The following is a 13,842-nucleotide window of genomic DNA, read 5'->3' as shown; positions in this document are numbered from 1 at the left end:
CTTCGAAAGATTGGTACCCGACGATCATTGTTGCCATGTTCAATCTTGGTGACTTTTTGTCGCGTTTCCTGTTGTTTTTCAAACGTCTGCGGCCCTCACCGCGATTTGTGCTGGCTGGGTCGTTCTTGCGCACGCTCATCGTTCCGTTTCTGGTGCTGTGTTTGCGCGGGATCATCCCTGGTGACGTCCCCCCGTACATTATGTGCCTGTTGTGGGGTCTGACCAACGGCTACTTTGGTGGGATGGCGATGATCCATTGCACCCGCACGCCGTCGCTGACGATGGCCGGTCAGCGCTCCATTGCCGGCATCATGGCAAGCCTGTCACTCCTGCTGGGCCTGTTTTTGGGTTCCTCCCTGGCCATGGCGGTGATGAAAGGACTGCCGCGATAGATCTCACGTGGATTACCAACAATGGACGGCTGCTTCTTGCCTGGGTGGTTTTCATGGAGGGTATGTTTTTTGTTAGTGTCGAACTTTTTTTTTCATGTTGTTGATTCTCTTATTGTTGAACATTTTTTTTACTAATTAAGTGGAAACCTTTTTTTAATGCGAGTGTCCCTGTCAGTGGAAGATTGGGGACACGCCACCTTGTCTTTTTTATGGCTACCATAGATACCTGACCAATTCTTTCCCATCCATTATTTCCAGCATTTATTTGTGTGCGCCTGTGGGTGCACAAAATGAAAACGGACTGTGTGAACGTACTTACCTTCCTTTTTTAAAATGGCGTATCCCCACCGCCTCGCTCGCCGAAGCAGGAGAAGGAAATATGCCCCGCAGCCCACCTGAGGGGGCGGGAGCGGGCGTGTGGGGAAGTGTGAGCAGATTGAGGCCGTATATAGGAAGTCGTGGGGCTGTGAGACAGGGTGGAGGGAGTGCTTGCCTCCCGTGTGTCTCTGTGTGCATCCCGGCTAGTAAATTTCTTTCCCTTTGTTCCCATGCCGTTTTTCCCCTTTGCATGCATTTGTGCGACCAAAGAAGCCTGTAGCAGCACCAGTACCACCACAGCAGAGAGAAGCTCACGATGACTTCTGCAACGTCGGTGAAGGAGGCAATCGCTCGCTTCGAGGAGGCGGAGTACCGTCGCCGCACCAGTGAGATGTCAGAGGAGGAGAAGGCGAATGCTCCGCGAGTTGTGGCCGCGGAGGAGCCTAGAGTCTTGCTCATTGGGATGCTGCCTCCGATTGTGAAGATGGACAAGGACATAGCCACTCTTGTTAACTGCGAACATCTTGGACTTTCCACCAACGGCATTGAGAAGATCGGGCCCGGTCTGAGGGAGCTGAAGAAACTGAAGATACTCTCACTTGGACGCAACGTGATTCGTAAGATTGAGCAGCTTGATATCCCACAACTGGAGCAGCTGTGGCTCCGAGTATGTGACGGTGCGTCATGCCAGTCTTTGTGGCCTCTGCCGCGAGAGGCTGGGGGCCGATGCGGGTCGTCGTGTGGCACGCGACCGTCTGGCCCAGCTGGCGGCACTGGAGCCACTGGGCGTTGTTCCACCGCCTCTCTCGGAGTCTTGGCCGCCTGAGGTGACGCGACGACTGCAGGAGCCACGCGAGAAGGCTCCGTCCACTCCTGTTCCGCCACCATCCGGGGATGCGGCTTCTTTATGGCGCGATGCTGGAGTTGATGCACAGCCGCAGCACTTCAGCAAGGAGGGCATCGGAAGTTCTTCGGCGGCGTCAAAAGGGCCTTGTGGGGCAGCCAATATATGGAGGGAGCTCCCTGCCATGGACGGGCGAGCACTGTACTACAATATCTTCACCAACGCGACCACATTTGAGCCCCCAGCATTGATGGGTCCTGCGAGTGGAGAGAGAAAGGGCGAGGAAAACAAAGGTTTTGCCGCGATTGAAGGGAAATAACCCTTAATGGGCCGTTGGTGTTGTTTGCCCATTTGTTATTATCTGATTGTGTGAAAAATACCAGGACATTCGTGCTTCTCCCTCTCTTTATTTTTCGTGACCAAATGGGTGGTGGGTTCTTCTGCTTTCTCCGTCATGCTTTCAACAATTCGTAGGTTTTTTATGACGTGGATGAGCCACTGACTGAAACGGGATGACTTGTTAGGAAGTCTCTTTCTTGAGCTCTGAGCGAAATATACACGGGTCTGAGGACTGTCGTGGCGCTGGGATTTTCCGTCATGTTTTGCTGTGTTGGACTCTGAGTGTTTTTTGTTGCATGCTTTGATGTAAAGAGGACGTCACTTTGTATGTGTGCACGTGGGTTGTCTTCCTTTATTTCCTCCTGTGTGACGGTCAGTGGGCAGAAACAATAGAGGAAGGGAGCAGCGGTGGCGGTGCCGGAGCGTTAAGGGGGAAGGGAAGAGAAAGAGGAACGGGTCGAGCCAAGGATGAGCAAGGCGCCTAAGAAGCGGGGCCTCTCGATCGAAGAGAAGGTCTCTCGGGTCGAGGAGTGGTTCATTTCTCACCCCACACCGTACACGCTGAAGGATTTGCTGCTCGTGCTGCCGAAAGCGACTGGCGTCATTCCTCAGTCGATTGAGGAATGTCTGGAGCTTCTCGTCTCCGAGAATCGCATCTGCCAGAAGAAGATCGGCGTTCACGTTTTATTTTGGCGGTTCCCCAAGACGGCGGCGCAGCAGTTGGCTGCGACATTCAACGCCACCGGCGGTGGTGGGGCCTCGGTCGTCTCGAGGTACATGAACTTGAGCTTGCCGCAGATGCAGAAGGAACTCAACGCGCTACGAGAGGAGGAAGCGGGGGCGCGTCGTCGCATTCAGGAGGTGTGTGCGGGAATTGGCGATGACGCATCCGTACGTCACGACACCATGAAGATGCGACAGCTGCAGGAGGAGGTCAAGGCGCTTCGGGTGGAGCTGGAAAAAGCGGCTGTGTTTGATCCAGTCATGGTTGAGAAGGTGAAAGCCACCACAAGAGTGGCGCTGGAGTCTGCCAACAGGTGGACGGACAACGTGTACCTTTTGGAGCACCACATCTCGCAACGAATGGGGTTGACTCCAAGGGAGCTACGCATGCGGCTGCAACTGCCCGCAGATGTTGATTACATCGAATTTGACGAGTTGGTGCCTGACCGCGAAGCGAATCCAAAGACCACGGCGGCGACTCTCGAGAGGATGTCCTCCTCACCCCAGCGAGCTGCGGAAAATGCCGCAGGCGGTGTGGTGGAAGCCCCATCACGATCCCCCGCTGCGGAAGAAGCGGACACGCCCGCAGCAATTAACACAAGCAGCACGCACAAGGAGGAGGAGGAGGCTGCGCCTCGCAACGGAAAGAAGGACACCCGCAACACCCAACAGCGGATCAAACGAGGCCGGGATGACGGCACGGTGGCGGCGAAGCAAAGCCAGTCAGTGGTGGCGGATTCCCCACGGAACGACGCCAGTGAGGACGCACCGAGACGCACAGTCGCCCGCCGTGGCAGGAAAAAGAAGGAATTGTAAAGGTGGCCTTCTCAGTAACAGCGGCCTCGCATAAATCATCCCGCGCCAGCAATACGCACACAAAAAATGTGTCTAGGGAATTTTTGAGGAAATAAACCGTCGCCCGAGGCCTTTTGCTTCACCCGCCACAACCCCCACCAAAACGAAGCAGCAGCAGCAGCAACAAAAAAAAAAAACAGAGAGGGGAGTGAAATCCCCGATTGTAAAACATACTGACACTACTCCGCCCTCCACATTTTTGGCCCACAGCCTCCATAACGTAAGAAAAAAAAAATGAACTGATCGTTCTGCGGCTCTCTTTTTGCCTGTTTTACTGCATCGTGATGTGGCTCGGTGGGGAAGAGACGGTCCGTTGGCGACAAGCACACGTTCCCTCTAGTCAAGGACGTACAGCACGATGCCGAGCAGAAAATTGCACGGACAAGACGGAGAAACATATCGTGTCACCCACGCTACGACAGTGTTTCCCGTATTGCACAGACCACTGCATCTATGGCATTGAATGTCACCACCGATGCTCTGGATAATCCTCACAAACTTCTTTTTGGCTTATTTAGTTCTCCTCCTGCACCAGAAAATCAGAATGCTTTAAACGTAATGCCCACCTGTTATTGGTTTCTCCCTGTGCTGCCCTGGCCATTCTCCAGCATCGCACATCCGCGAAGCCAGCGCAGCGTATGCATCCTGACCACACTCTTTTCTTTGCCTTTTTTCCCCCAGAACGCTTTTCCTCCAGTAGCCTCCAGGCTAGAACACAGCAATGGCAGTAATTGGCTTTCAGTCATGGCCTGAGTTTTTTGTCTATCTCACCTTCCTGTTCTTCGGGGTATCGATCATGCTGGTTTCCAACGCAATCACGGCAGCCCCATCGTTCATCACAGGGTACTACAAGTACGCTCAGGGCGACAAGAACGCCAAGCCCGCGGATCCGGTCTTTTGGAATAACGTGCTGACATACTTCAACGTGGCTGTGTTTGGCACGCAGACTGTGTGCGAGGCCTTCATGCTGACACCACTGGGCCGAAGCATCCCTCTACGTCCTCGCCTTATTGTTGGTCTTCTCATCCCGTTTGGAGAAATGCTCGCGCTGATCTTTATTCCGCTTGCCCGAACGTCGGAGATTGGTGCTAAGATCACAGTCATGATCATTGCTGTTGTCAGTGGGCTCTCGATGACGCTCTGCGACTCCACCACGGGTGCTCTTGCGGGTCCGTTCCCGACAAAGTTCTACGGCTCGGTCATCTGGGGCCTCGGTGTTTCTGGCATCATCTCATCAGCCATGTCCATAATCATAAAGGCATCCATGTCGAAAGACTTTGAAAGTGTGCAGACGCAGTCCCGCATCTACTTTGGCTTGGCGATGGGCATTCAGCTCATCTCATGTACCCTGCTGGTGGTGATGCCACGGAACCCCTTTGCGCGCAAGTACACGGCGGAGTTCAGGTACATGCGTGCACACAGCAACGAGCGTGCCCCCACGAACGGCGATTTAGCCCCCATGGGTAGCGTGGACACGAAGGAGGACTCTGCGCTGCAGGTTGAGTATGACATTCCATCCTCCGACGCGCAGTGCAAGAAGAATGTGATGGATGCTGAGGGTGATGCGGACAATATGGAGGACATTGACCAAGTGGCAAACATCACCTCGACACAGCAAATGCTGAATGCGCAGATAGCAACCGTTTTCAAGTGTATCTGGCCGATGCTGCTCTCGTGCTTTGTTGTTTTTGGTGCGACCCTCCTCATCTTTCCCGGTGTGTTTTTTGCTGCAAGCACTTCGAAAGATTGGTACCCGACGATCATTGTTGCCATGTTCAATCTTGGTGACTTTTTGTCGCGTTTCCTGTTGTTTTTCAAACGTCTGCGGCCCTCACCGCGATTTGTGCTGGCTGGGTCGTTCTTGCGCACGCTCATCGTTCCGTTTCTGGTGCTGTGTGTGCGCGGGATCATCCCTGGTGACGTCCCCCCGTACATTATGTGCCTGTTGTGGGGTCTGACCAACGGCTACTTTGGTGGGATGGCGATGATCCACTGCACCCGCACGCCGTCGCTGACGATGGCCGGTCAGCGCTCCATTGCTGGCATCATGGCAAGCCTGTCACTCCTGCTGGGCCTGTTTTTGGGTTCCTCCCTGGCCATGGCGGTGATGAAAGGACTGCCGCGATAGATCTCACGTGGATTACCAAAAATGGACGGCTGCTTCTTGCCTGGGTGGTTTGCATGGAGGGTATGTTTTTTGTCAGCGTCGAAATTTTTTTCTTCATGTTGTTGATTCTCTTATTGTTGAACATTTTTTTACTAATTAAGTGGAAACCTTTTTTTAATGCGAGTGTCCCTGTCAGTGGAGGATTGTGGACATGCCACTTTGTCTTTTTTTTTATGACTACCATAGATACCTGACCAAGTCTTTCCCATCCATTATTTCCAGCATTTATTTGTGTGCGCCTGTGGGTGCACAAAATGAAAACGGACTGTGTGAACGTACTTATTTTACTTTTTTTAAATGGCTTATCCCCACCGCCTCGCTCGCCGAAGCAGGAGTATGCCCCGCAGCCCACCTGAGGAGGCGGGAGCGGGTGTGTGGGGAAGTGTAAGCAGATTGAGGCCGTATATGGGAAGTCGTGGGGCTGTGAGACGGGGTGGAGGGGGTGCTTGCCTCCCGTGTGTCTCTGTGTGCATCCCGGCTAGCAAATTTCTTTCCCTTTTTTTCCCATGCCGTTTTTCTCCCTTTCCTTTGCTGCGCCGCTCCTGTTGTGCGATTTGTGCGTTTTTCCCCTTTGCATGCATTTGTGCGACCAAAGGAGCCTGCAGCAGCACCAGTACCATCACAGCAGCGAGAAGCTCACGATGGCTTCTGCAACGTCGGTGAAGGAGGCAATCGCTCGCTTCGAGGAGGCGGAGTACCGTCGCCGCACCAGTGAGATGTCAGAGGAGGAGAAGGCGAATGCTCCGCGAGTTGTGGCCGCGGAAGAGCCTAGAGTCTTGCTCATTGGGATGCTGCCTCCGATTGTGAAGATGGACAAGGACATAGCCACTCTTGTTAACTGCGAACATCTTGGACTTTCCACCAACGGCATTGAGAAGATCGGGCCCGGTCTGAGGGAGCTGAAGAAACTGAAGATACTCTCACTTGGACGCAACGTGATTCGTAAGATTGAGCAGCTTGATATCCCACAACTGGAGCAGCTGTGGCTTTCTTATAACAAGATTGACAAGCTTACGGGACTCGACAAGCTAAAGAATTTGAAGGTCCTGTACATGAGCAATAACCTTATCAGTAGCTGGACGGAGATTGACCGCCTGGCCAACCAGTGTCCGGAGCTGGTGGATGTTCTTTTTTTGAACAACCCTATCTGTAACAACGCGCCGTCAATGCAGGAGTATCGGCACATGGTATTGCAGCGTCTCCCCAAACTCACCAAGTTGGACGGGGTGCCGGTGGATCCGGAGGAGAAGGAAGAAGCGGAGCGGCGGCGTTAAACTGGGGCAGAAGGGAAGATTCTGAGAAGTGAGGAGAAACAAACTCAGGTGGGGACGTATTTATGGAGGAAGAAAGTGGGTGAAGAAAAAATATAAATGTGGAGAGCGACGGGCATGTGGAACGCTGCCATTTTTAGATGTGATGACGCCAGGTGATTGGGCGGGACGGAGAAATGGAGAAATTGGAAATGTGGCCGTCAACTTCTTTTCTCTTTTTTCGTCATTTCCCTGCATGCTCATGTAAATGTATTTATTTATTTATTTATTGAGTGATGTTGGACGCACTGTTTCTGTCCAAGACTCATCCCACAGTACTAGGTCTTGTGGCGCGAAGGGAACGAAGACTCCAACATCTCGTCGGATTGTAGAGGTCGGGATGTAAATGGGCTTTATGTATCTACCTCATTCTTGTGGTTGGTTATTCCTTTTTGCTTTTTTGCTCCAGGGTTTTTTATATGGAAGAAATAACATGTTTAGGGCAGGCTGTCTAGTGGAAAACAAAGGGTAATTGGTTCAAATAGTTGTATCTTTGTTTGTTTGTTTTTTCTTTGCTCTTGATTTGTGCATGGTGTGCGAGAATGGAAGTTTCCATTCATCTTACGGACGTCGATTTCTCCTCGCGTTGTGCACTGCAAGACTGCTACGTTATTCCTGCCCCCTGCCACAAAACAGCGTCGATTGACAAAGCTGCGGTTGAGGTTGGTGGGGGTGAAGTTGATAATCATGTGGATACTGGAACGTTGCCGGAAGGAATACTGGTGTCTCCCTATTTGCTGCATCCTAACAAATCAAATTGCAGCCCCCGTCCCCTTGCGTTACTTTGGCGCTGCGGGGCATGTGGAAGGGAGCAGTGTGTCGCAAGGGAGGCGATGTCCCTGTTTACCCAGAGGAGCAGTAAGAAGGGTGCGTCACGAGGTATTTCCTCACGTCGCAGTGAGCCTGCGGTGTGCCCAGACTGCTATGCCTGCCCGCGGTGTAACGCTTCTGCCTTGTCCATCTCCATTTCGCGTGAAGTACTCTATTTGGCGTGCTGCTCGTACTGTCACTGGCGACACGGTGTTGCTTGTAAAGATTTTGATGGACTTCTTGCCTCCCTGTCGGCTGCGACGGCATCGAAGATGATGTTGTCCTACAACCGTGCAGTTGGTGATTGGCGTCGCTCGTGTGATGAGAAGCTAAAACGCAGAGAAGAGATGTTGTTGAGTTTATCTCGTGTGGCCAACGCGGAGTACAAAAAAGGAACGATGGGGGATGGGGGTGGAGCTCCGCAACACTCCGCGGTTGTGCTGGAGGAGCTTCGTAGTGCCATTTATGGGCGAACTTTGAAGAACAGGGATAATTTACCTGAATGGATCCCCTTCTCTTCACCGGGGGAGATGGCGGCCGCAACGCCGTGTGAAACGCCTACAGCGTCCCCTGAAGAGGGAGACAAGAAGGGGGTTGTGTTGTTTCCGGATAACGCTGATGCCTTGACACGGACAACGCAGATGGAGCAGCATGGATTTTTCTTTCCAAGTAACCATCCATTTTGGGGCAAGCAAAGCGAGAGTGCCGCGACAGCTCCATTTCTTCTTATGCAAAACATTCGTTTACCCCTAACTGCCATGGTGATTCCTCCTGCCCAGGATGGCGTGAAGACGAATGCGACGGCGTACCAGAGGGATTCCTCATTTCTCTTTGTAGTAAATGGCGTGCGACGGGATCCCTCATTTGAGCAGATTGTGCAGGTGCTTCAAGCACGCGGTGGTAGTGAAAGTCGGCGCTGTCAGTTAGTTACCGTAAAGCTGGCTGCTGCTTTTTGCCTTCCTGTTCTTCAGCAGCAAAGCCGCCACCCGGCGTCAGACGAATCGCGGAGGTGGTTTACGTGGCGGAATTTCGGCGATGATGTACTCTGCATTCGCCGCTTTACAATGGAGAAGCAGGTAGGCGGTGTGTTTGACGCCTCGCTTGTTATTTCGGCGGGCGCTGATGCGAGTGAATGGGTGAGCCTTCCTCCACGTTCCGGCAATCGCGCCTCCGTAGGGGAAACATTTTGCATCACCCTCCAGCGTACTGCAGGAACAAGTGCCATGGTTGGTTTTGTTGTGGAGGTGCAGACGATGCTGCCGGCTTGGCCTGGCGAGGGAGCGGAGGAAACGCGGGGCGCTGGTGCACCATCCCTAGTGGGAGAGACGGAGGGAACCACCAAAAGGTGTCCTCATGTTGTGAGGTACGGTCTGACAGTCACATGGTGAGAAGAGGGAGAGGAAAAAATGCAACGAATTGCGCTGAAAACAGAAGAAAAAAAAAAGAGAGGGCTCCGGCAGTTCACGCAAATTAGCGCATGTTATATCGCCGTACTCGTGAGGAGCTTTTGTGCGGCTCATTGCCATTCCCTTTTTTTGGTGTCATGCACCGTTGTTTTATTTACCTTAAATGTTTTTCTTTTCCTTTTTTTTTTTTTTTTTGGCCCGAGTGCCTTTTATTGCTGTTGTTGTTTTAGAAGAAGGGCAACTGTGCGACGGATGGATGAACCAGAGCTGTTCGTCATTTCCACGAGCGAGAGCGAGGATGGGGATGGCACTGACGGTGAAAACGTAGCGGACGTGTCGGCGTTGGCGGAGGACGCCCGTTCAAATCTTTCTTCCCGGCACTGCGGTGTCGAAAATATGTTTATCGATGAGGTACTCTTCGGCGACAGGGACCGCCGCTCTGTATTGTTGCCTGACACGGGCGCCCGGGCAACTGATGCGGATTCCCTCTCCTCCTTCTCCTCCAGTGACAGTGATAGAAGCTTGTTTGCTCAGCAATTAGTTGGTGAGGAAAAAAAGCGCTTGAGCCAAGGCCCTGGTGTTCTGGAGGACAGGGGGACATTGGAGCCGCACGAACCCCTCACGAGCACAGCGGTACTGCGTAGTATGACATGCGCCGATGTGCGTGCCGTGCTGGAGCCTTTTTTTCAGCGCAAAGAGGCAGCGAAGGCGCGTTTTGACGCTGTACAGAAGTGGCTTGCAGAAGAGATGGCGGCAAAAACGACTAGGATGAAAAAGAGCATGTTGGAGCGCTGGAGACGTATAGTCAATGTATCCAACTGGGGTGACGGAAGTTCGTCCAGAGACGATGTCTTGTTTCCAGAGGCGCTTGTTCCACCAGCAGCGACGCTTCTTGGCGTCCTCGGCCCATCCGTGGCAAAGAATGTTTTACCCGAGCTGCAGCATCTGCGGCCACATCAAATAGACGGCATCCGCTTCTTGTGGAGTATTCTTGCGGAGGGGCCTATTGGGCGAGTTCCTGCCGTTGGCTGCATCCTGGCGCACACCATGGGGCTTGGTAAAACCTGCCAGGTGGTCATCTTTTTGCATCTTTTACTTAATGAAAAGCGCGGGTGTCTTGGGCGGTCGCAGCGGGTGTTAATTGTTGTTCCAAAATCCACACGACCGGGATGGCAGAAGGAGTTTTCCACGTGGTCACAGTACTTTCCACTTGCGCATCGCATTCTTCCCATCATGATTGATGAACGTGACGGTATGAAGCGGCGGTTAGACTTGTACAGGAGTTGGTGGAGCGAGGGTGGTGTTTTGCTTGTGGGGTATGAGATGCTTCTTGGCCTCACGAAACTCTCGAAAGAGGGGTCAAGAGAGGATAAAAAGGGATGCGAGTTTACGGATCTGCTCATATGTGACGAGGCACATCGATTGAAGTCAACGCGTCTGCAGATTTCTGCAGCACTTCGTGGTTTACATCCGTTGCGTCGACTTCTCTTGACTGGCACACCTTTGCAGAATCATCTGCAGGAGTATTGGGCCATGGTGGACTTTGCAGTTCACAAGTACTTTGAGAAACGGCGATTTCAGGAGTTTTTCATTAATCCCATTGAGGCCTCAGTTGCTCAAGAGGCCAGTTCAAGGGTGGTTGCCACAGCCCGTATGAAGACATTTGCGCTGATACGAGAGTTGCGGCATTTTGTTCAACGTGTGGATAGCACCCCATTAAGAGATGAGCTGCCGCCCCTGCATGAGTACGTTCTTGTTATTCCTCTCTCTGCATTGCAGGTGCGTTTGTACAATCGGTTTCTCCATCTGGCGCGATTGGAGCAGTCGAAGTTCAACTTTCTTCAGGCAGTGACATACGCCAACAAGATCTCCGCCCATCCCCAGTTACTCTTTGATAGTGATCCGGCTTCGCCACTGAAGGAAATACTGAGTGAGGTGGAGAGCAGCCCCGATGATGATGATAATAATAATAATAATAATAATAATAATGCAGGTGATAATATGGGGAAAGGAAATAGAGGGCATGGTGATCGGCGACGCACGGCATTCTCTGGACCAGTCAATGAAGGATATGCCGAGCTCTTTCAGCCCCCAGCGGACTACACGGCCGCACCTGAAGATGGTGTCAAGTTGTACATTGCCATACGGATTATTAAGGCAGCGATGTTGCGAGGTGAGAGGGCGTTATTTTTTAGCCTGTCCACAAAAATGTTAAGCCTTTTTGAGGGAATTATCGCTGAAATGAACCGTCGATGGCAGCAGGATGGTTCACTGCCACGTCCTATTCGATTTTGTCGACTGGACGGCAACAGCAGTGGGGCTGAGCGTGAGAACACCCTGCGATCCTTTAATTCCTTACGTGGTGCCGATGTTTTGCTGCTGAGCATGAAGGCAGGGGGTGTTGGCATCAACATCACCTCCGCCACCCGTGTTATTCTGGCAGACAGTGGCTTCAACCCAGCAGATGACAGGCAGGCAATTGGACGTGCCTACCGCTATGGCCAGACACGACCCGTCTTTGTGTACCGTCTCGTGTGCTATCAGACGTTGGAGCATCGCATGTTCCAACAAAAAGTGGCAAAAGAATGGCTCTTTCACACCATTGTGGAGGAGGCCTCGTTGAAACGTGACGCACTGACTGGATTACGCCTGCAGTCTATGATTCAACTCCTTGGCCGTTCACTGGAGGTGTCAAGCGAGGTGCCGGCGTTGACCGATGAACAGCGGGATTCGACCGCGCGGCTCTTCAAAGAAGACGCTGTGCTCGCCGAATTAGCCGACAGCATCATATACGCTGAGTCGCATGAGGTCTACCTGCAGCATGATGAGCTTGTGCAGTACGGCAAAGAGGAGCGAGAGTTTTATGAGGAGTACCAAAAGAAGGGCGTCTTCAATATTGACAGTTACGTGGATGGAGTCAACGTTGGGAACGAGACGGAGCAACGCAAGCGGCAGCGCGAAAAGCATCAGGAAGACATTGGGAGGCAGACGAAAACTCTGACGGCGTTGGTAGACGACGTCATCCGTGGCCGTGCAGAGCAGGACCCGCGACTTCGTCACCTGCTGCGCATGATGGGTATCACGGTGGATGCATCTGGGGTAGTCTCTGTCTCGAGCATGCAGGAAACACAACGACGGACGCGAGAGCCCATTGCCGTGGATGGAGAGGACGGCAGCAACTCCAGTGATGACCGCCTTATTCGTCGTCTGCAAGGCGAAAAGGTAGCGCGCACCGAAACAACATCTCCCTTACGACCCATAGTTTTAAATCAATCGGATGATGATGACGATGACGATGATGATGAAGACTCCATTCTATTCGAAGAGAAGAAGAAAAAAAATGTTGGTCTTGTCATTGACCCGTCCATATACGAGCCGTACAAACCTGGTCGTAACGCCTATAATGCCATCTTTATTGATGAAGACGAAGTATAACCCAATGAACATCTGTCTCTCTCTCTCTCTCTCTCTATATATATATATATATATATATATCCATATAAGCTTTATGTGGGTGTACATTACATGCGGCAGTGTCTCTATTGCTTGAGATACTGCAGGAATAGGACATCTACATGAAGAAGGAACGGAAAAGAAGAAGGGAAAAAAAAAAAAAAGGGAAATGGAAGCAAGTGGGGTGAAGTGCTGTACTTTCAATTTTTTTTTTCCCCCTTCTCTTTCTGGTTTTTACATTCAATGGTTGCGTGAAGCGAAGAAAGAGATAAATGCAAAATTGCATGCGTATATACCTGTGCAAGTAAGTTTGTGCGAATAATCCCAGTGAGGACTGTTTTAACCTTAACGTATCTTCCTACCTCTATGCTTTTTTTCTCTTTTTTTTCCCCCCCTCTTGCCCTTTTCTGGCATTTCTCGGTAATTTTTTATTTGTGTTTCCTTGGGTGGTGGGGGCAGAAGTCATTTTGTTTGCATTTCTTTTCTTGTTGTTGTTGTTGTTGCTGCTTTTCTAGTGTGCCTCAGTAAGTGTGGAGCGCGTGGTGGTTGCGGTTCGTTGTTGCCGACTGAAGCGTGCGAGGGTTGGCTGGACCGCTTGAGGAGGAAAGGGGGAAATCTTTGCACGAGAGGCCACAGGAGGAGTGAGGGAGCGAAGGGGACGGGAAGAATAGGAGTGAGTGTGCATGACGCAGGCAGAGCGTCCCGAGACATCTCCGTCTTCTTCACTGCGTGATGGTGACAGCGTGCAAGAGTGTTTTGCGTTGGCCCCACCGATGGTGACTTGCCTGGTGCGTCACATTGATCGTGCGATGGCAGAGGTTACCACCCCGCCCATTATTGAACGCTGCGTTGTGGAGCTCCAGTCTTATTTCCAACCGCACATTGATGCCAGCAGGGTGGTTGAAAATTGTGTCCCTGGTAGCAAACTGCAGCTGCAGTTTGGCAAGGCGATGGATATAAACGCCGGCACCAGCTCTTCGCTGCTCCATGTGTACATCCTTGCCGTGGATCAGCCGTACTCGCGGCCTCGTCTATTATCGCACGTCGTGAAGAAGTGGCGCACTCTTTTAGAGGGCCTCGGTCAAGAAGGAAGTGCGTTCGTGATGTTGTACCATCAGGACCTCGTTGACGCGGCGAGCTTCAGTACACAACGGGCATCTGGTTTGCCCGGTGACGTTCATGGGGCGAAGGAACCGGATCAAAGGAAGGCGGATGCTGCTGTGGC

General features: G+C 52.1%; 8 protein-coding genes across 8 annotated transcripts, besides 13 other annotated features; all 8 read left to right on the top strand.

Moving 5' to 3' along the window:
• Tc00.1047053508645.70 (nucleoside transporter 1, putative) lies at window positions 1-392 on the top strand (the record flags this gene model as incomplete). Its single annotated transcript, XM_802574.1, has 1 exon — window positions 1-392. A coding segment is annotated over one exon (392 nt), but the record flags the coding sequence as incomplete, so codon positions are not given.
• Window positions 1-1,734: a sequence feature (heterozygous, non-Esmeraldo-like haplotype).
• Tc00.1047053508645.59 (dynein light chain, putative) lies at window positions 1,027-1,536 on the top strand (the record flags this gene model as incomplete). The annotated part of the gene is made up of 1 exon (XM_802575.1): window positions 1,027-1,536. One exon carries the CDS (start codon window positions 1,027-1,029, stop codon window positions 1,534-1,536), a length of 510 nt encoding a protein of 169 aa, XP_807668.1.
• Window positions 1,735-2,649: a sequence feature (areas merged during assembly that could not be assigned to a particular haplotype. This can correspond to areas where the two haplotypes were merged or to regions with more than two copies in the genome that were merged during assembly.).
• Window positions 2,362-3,432, top strand: Tc00.1047053508645.50 (hypothetical protein, conserved; the record flags this gene model as incomplete). The annotated part of the gene is made up of 1 exon (XM_802573.1): window positions 2,362-3,432. One exon carries the CDS (start codon window positions 2,362-2,364, stop codon window positions 3,430-3,432), a length of 1,071 nt encoding a protein of 356 aa, XP_807666.1.
• Window positions 2,650-3,014: a sequence feature (heterozygous, non-Esmeraldo-like haplotype).
• Window positions 3,015-3,782: a sequence feature (areas merged during assembly that could not be assigned to a particular haplotype. This can correspond to areas where the two haplotypes were merged or to regions with more than two copies in the genome that were merged during assembly.).
• Window positions 3,783-6,006: a sequence feature (heterozygous, Esmeraldo-like haplotype).
• Tc00.1047053508645.40 (nucleoside transporter 1, putative) lies at window positions 4,193-5,599 on the top strand (the record flags this gene model as incomplete). The annotated part of the gene is made up of 1 exon (XM_802572.1): window positions 4,193-5,599. The coding sequence occupies one exon, from the start codon at window positions 4,193-4,195 to the stop codon at window positions 5,597-5,599; it is 1,407 nt and encodes a 468-aa protein (XP_807665.1).
• Window positions 6,007-6,018: a sequence feature (areas merged during assembly that could not be assigned to a particular haplotype. This can correspond to areas where the two haplotypes were merged or to regions with more than two copies in the genome that were merged during assembly.).
• Window positions 6,019-13,842: a sequence feature (heterozygous, non-Esmeraldo-like haplotype).
• Tc00.1047053508645.30 (dynein light chain, putative) lies at window positions 6,145-6,912 on the top strand (the record flags this gene model as incomplete). Its single annotated transcript, XM_802571.1, has 1 exon — window positions 6,145-6,912. One exon carries the CDS (start codon window positions 6,145-6,147, stop codon window positions 6,910-6,912), a length of 768 nt encoding a protein of 255 aa, XP_807664.1.
• Window positions 7,160-7,179: a microsatellite.
• Window positions 7,491-9,146, top strand: Tc00.1047053508645.20 (uncharacterized protein; the record flags this gene model as incomplete). The annotated part of the gene is made up of 1 exon (XM_802570.1): window positions 7,491-9,146. The coding sequence occupies one exon, from the start codon at window positions 7,491-7,493 to the stop codon at window positions 9,144-9,146; it is 1,656 nt and encodes a 551-aa protein (XP_807663.1).
• Window positions 9,331-9,359: a microsatellite.
• Tc00.1047053508645.10 (helicase-like protein, putative) lies at window positions 9,417-12,599 on the top strand (the record flags this gene model as incomplete). The annotated part of the gene is made up of 1 exon (XM_802569.1): window positions 9,417-12,599. One exon carries the CDS (start codon window positions 9,417-9,419, stop codon window positions 12,597-12,599), a length of 3,183 nt encoding a protein of 1,060 aa, XP_807662.1.
• Window positions 11,116-11,153: a microsatellite.
• Window positions 12,441-12,469: a microsatellite.
• Window positions 12,611-12,635: a microsatellite.
• Window positions 12,635-12,666: a microsatellite.
• On the top strand, window positions 13,301-13,842 carry Tc00.1047053508645.4 (hypothetical protein, conserved; the record flags this gene model as incomplete). Its single annotated transcript, XM_802576.1, has 1 exon — window positions 13,301-13,842. A coding segment is annotated over one exon (542 nt), but the record flags the coding sequence as incomplete, so codon positions are not given.

This window comes from Trypanosoma cruzi, genomic scaffold (assembly GCF_000209065.1).
Source record: "Trypanosoma cruzi strain CL Brener 1047053516987 genomic scaffold, whole genome shotgun sequence".
NCBI lineage: Eukaryota > Euglenozoa > Kinetoplastea > Trypanosomatida > Trypanosomatidae > Trypanosoma > Trypanosoma cruzi.
The sequence above is the reverse complement of the archived record's forward strand: the minus strand, read 5'-3'. Positions and strand labels throughout refer to the sequence as shown.